The following is a 3985-nucleotide window of genomic DNA, read 5'->3' as shown; positions in this document are numbered from 1 at the left end:
GCAAGTTTTCAAATAAATTTTTCTAAAGATACTTTTCTCTGCTCAATCGTACAATTTGTTGCACCACCCACTCTTATCGTACAAGACGTCCCTCTCCCTAAGTTTCCCCTAAAATGGCTTAAGCCGTAAGGTGAATGCTTTCCATGGCTAAAATTGGTTTTGGTCACAATCACACGAGCTAAAGCTATTGCAACAGTTTAACTGGCAAAAAAAAATACTCTATACACGCAATCACAGCTTCAAATTTGTTGGGCGGAAGCAAAATCTTGTACATTTTTGTCGATTTACCATTTTTTCGAGCTAACCTTCCCCTGAGCTTATAGCTGTTTTTCATTCCCTCATTGAGGTAGTTGCTTGAAAGTACAAAAAAAAAATTAAATACTAAATTGCCTCCCGCATTTTCGTCTGGAAAATTTTGTGAAAATTCCCATACCAAAAAGGGCTTTAAGGCGAAATGAAGCCTTAAAAAAAAACAAACAAGAAAAAAGTCAGATTCGGAGTTAACGAAGTTATACACGTCAACTTTAGCCCACGTGTTGATGATGGGTGGGCAAATTTGTGCACACGAACACGACTTACACAAACACACAAACAAATTTAACACATGAATAAGTTTAATTATGTGATACAGGGGAAAAAGGTGCTTATTTTACGTTGGCGGAAAAATTCTGTACTCTAGCGTGAGTGAATGTTTACACTGGCTCACGTTGGGAATTGCAATCGATAAGGAGTTTCTAGCCGTAAATATACCGGCTTTAATGTTTTACGTTTTTTTTTTTTTTGTATTCTGTAGTTATATGTGTGTACAGAGTATTGCAGTATAAACACACGTATGTTACAGTTATAACTGTGACCAACGTGTGCAGACTATGAAATTAGCGTTGCCCTCGGCCAGGAGTGCGATGTTGCTTGTGGGGTGACTTGGTGGCTTTTAGTCGCGCCTACCCTCTGTTTCAGTTCAACACTCATAACCCTGGAAAATGTAAATAAAAACTCAGGCAAAAAAAATCCTATGAAAGAGGGTTGCTGAGAGGTTTTTTTTGCAGTGTGTTACAACTTTAACTTCACTGCGCCTAAAAATATGCAAACTGCCGCCTTTGATGTACACATAGACACAGCTGTAATTTCTAACCAGAACATGTCGGGTTTTTTTCTTTAGCAGAACGTGTTTTTATTTACTCGAACACTGGGCTTTTGAAGCCAACCAAGCGGAAGAGCGAAATAAATACTTGGAGTGCGAAAATTCCTCTACATCACGGTAGTTTAATCCCCTAAAGGTATGCAATAAAATTTCGTTCTGTGTTTTTAAGCCAAACGACGGAGCAGAAGGTGCACACCTACAAATAGTTAGACTACTTCTTTTTCTTGTGTTGTTGTTGTTTCCGCAATTTGACTGTCTATTTTCAACCACTAAAAAGGCATTCAGTCACTAAAGGTACTTTGCACAGTTTTTTATATGGATTACATGAAGCAGTTAAAAAATATGTTGTAAGTATGTAAGACTGTAAATAATTTTATGTTGTAGCGGTTATTTTAAATTTCCAATAACAGTTTAATGAGTAACCAACCGACTATTGTGCCAAACTGGATTTCGAACGAAAGCGAGTTGGAACCTTTTTCCTGCTATGGACACCTAAAGCTTTCATCAGATTATGAGCGCCGCCTGGTGGGTAAGGGTATTATGCGTACTAATTTTGAACCAGAATACCAAAAATACAAATTTTGTAAATTGCTAATATCGGGAAAATTTTTATTCTCAATCATATCGGTCAACAAATGAAAATTTTCTAAATATCTTGATTCTAGACTCCATCACTAACTGGCTGGTAAATATTTTTTTAATCGAATCATAAATGTGGAATTTCTAATTATCTAGACTCCAGCGCCACCTAGCGAGCTGCAGTTTAAGCATGAAGCAGATAGCTGGATGACGCAGGTGCATTTTATTGAAGCTAAATATTAGATATGGCGGCCGCTGTGGTGTGCACTGTGCGCTACCATTCCGCAGGGCCTGGTTTCAAGCTCAGCTTCCGATTAAGATAAAAAAGAACAAGTAAGAAAGTCTTAGTTAGGGCGGAGCAGAACATTAAATACCCGGCACAAGTATTAACTAAACGTGTTTCTCTTTTCCGAAAACTACCGCTACATGGTAAGCCGGGGTGTATCAATTTTGAGTAAATTAGCATCCTTAAATTTCGAAATATCGAAGTTTCAAGCATTTCTGAAATTTACCGTTATATGAAAAGTGGCCGTAATTTTAGTCCGATTTCAATAATTTTCAACATTTTGCTTTTATGTGGCAAGCACAATAACCCTACCGAGTTTAGTATGTGATCATAAATCGGTGGTGTCACGCCCATTTACCAAAATTTTATCATAAGCGTGTTTTTTGCTAAAGAATTATTGCAAACATCAATTTTGAATAAATTAGCTTCTGTATTTACTGATTTGTCGAAGATTATTATTAGATGTCTCCTCGAGAGAAACAGAGTTTTAAAGAATTCTATATCATTTGGCGAAAATTTTTTCTTTTCTACATATAAAATACATTGAAAACTTTGAGCGCTTTGAACGACCTGCAAATATTTTTAAATTTCCAAATAAAAAAAGGGGTATTGCTTTTTTCGGCATACAACAATCGTAGGGGGCGAGCGCATTAGAATACCGACTTTACTCCACTTTGTACCACCTTAATGTTGATAAATTCATATGTACATACGTATGTATGTGTATACGTCCGTCTCGGAAGAACAAGCAGGGTGTGTCCAGTTTCCGCTTCCACACAAACAATTCCTAAAAAAAGAGGAAACAAAAACATTCTTAATGCCGTTTGTCATTCATGAATAACTCAAAAAAAGCAACAAAGCGTTTGACATATTTATGATTACATCGCAAAAAATATTCAATACAAAGCGCAAAAATAAAGCACTTAAAAGGAACCGGTAATGCATTCGCTAGCAGTGCCACACGAGGCGCTTGGAAAAAAAAACAAATAAATTAGCCTGTAATTATCAATAACACGAGTACTTAAGTATAAGAATGTGTATTTTTAAACTCTCGGAAGAAGGAAAAAGCGCTTCCATACAAACATTTTTAGCCTAAGAATATCTTCAATTCAAAGAAAGCGGTGACACGCCGAGAGGAAGAGGCGACAATATTTTTAAATGTCACACTAAGTTAAATTAATCCATTAAGGTGGGACCAAGACAGTTATGAATGTATTGCTTTAGCGGACGGAGAGCTAATTGAAAATTACGAAGTTGGTAACTAACTTTAATCCCGCGAAGTCGCTGTACTAAAAATTTAGCCACGCACCAAAGTATATAAAAAGCCCTCTGTGCAGGCGAATTGGCATAATTAAACCAAACTTTAACCGAAAAACATGAAGTTATTATTGATTTTTGCTGCTGGTGAGTACATACAATGCGCATGAAGATTCTTAACTCGAATTGAAATAAACTAACTTTTATTGCAGCAATCGCCTGCGCACAAGCACTACAATTGCAGTACATAGTTCAGGGATCGGGCGAATCCAGTGAAGAGGAATATAGTTTAGTACTGCCTTCGAGTGGTAAAGCTGCCTATGCCGTGCTTGATAAACCCAAAGACGACGATTCGGATGAAGAATCCAGTGAAAAGGAATACCGTTTACTTTTACCAGCCGATGGTCAACACCAACCCAGCTTATCAGGTGTGCCTATTTTCCAGACAGTTAAAGTAAAGGTACCACGCCATGGCGACTCGTCGATCAAGCAACAACTTTTCGCGCAAGCTTTGGCTGCACGTGGCATAAGTCTGCAAAACTTGGGCGTAGATCCTTTAACTAGCAGACGCTCCGAACCCAATTTGGGTATCCAAAATTTAGGCGCTCAACTTTTGGCGAGATCAGCAGGACTTAATTACGGTGGCCAAGATTACGGCGCTCAACTTATGGCGAGGTTAGTGCCAAATTTGGGTGTCCAAGACTTAGGCGCTAAACTTTTGA

At 37.9% G+C, this 3985-nt stretch overlaps 1 protein-coding gene across 1 annotated transcript in view; it reads left to right on the top strand.

The window, feature by feature from the left end:
- Positions 1-3362: 3362 nt before the first annotated feature.
- LOC118739958 overlaps positions 3363-3985 on the top strand; it is a 1407-nt gene continuing 784 nt past the window's right edge. The window contains exons 1-2 of the mRNA XM_036471460.1: positions 3363-3410; positions 3476-3970. Coding sequence (XP_036327353.1) covers positions 3383-3410; positions 3476-3970 — 523 coding nt within the window. The 5' untranslated portion in view covers positions 3363-3382. The remainder of the gene's footprint in view (positions 3411-3475; positions 3971-3985) is intronic.

This window comes from Rhagoletis pomonella, unplaced genomic scaffold (genome assembly GCF_013731165.1).
Source record: "Rhagoletis pomonella isolate Grant_MI unplaced genomic scaffold, Rhpom_1.0 Rhpom_scaffold_00005, whole genome shotgun sequence".
NCBI classification, from domain to species: Eukaryota; Metazoa; Arthropoda; class Insecta; order Diptera; family Tephritidae; genus Rhagoletis; species Rhagoletis pomonella.
Note: the sequence above shows the minus strand (reverse complement) of the source record. Positions and strands in the feature narration are given on the sequence as shown.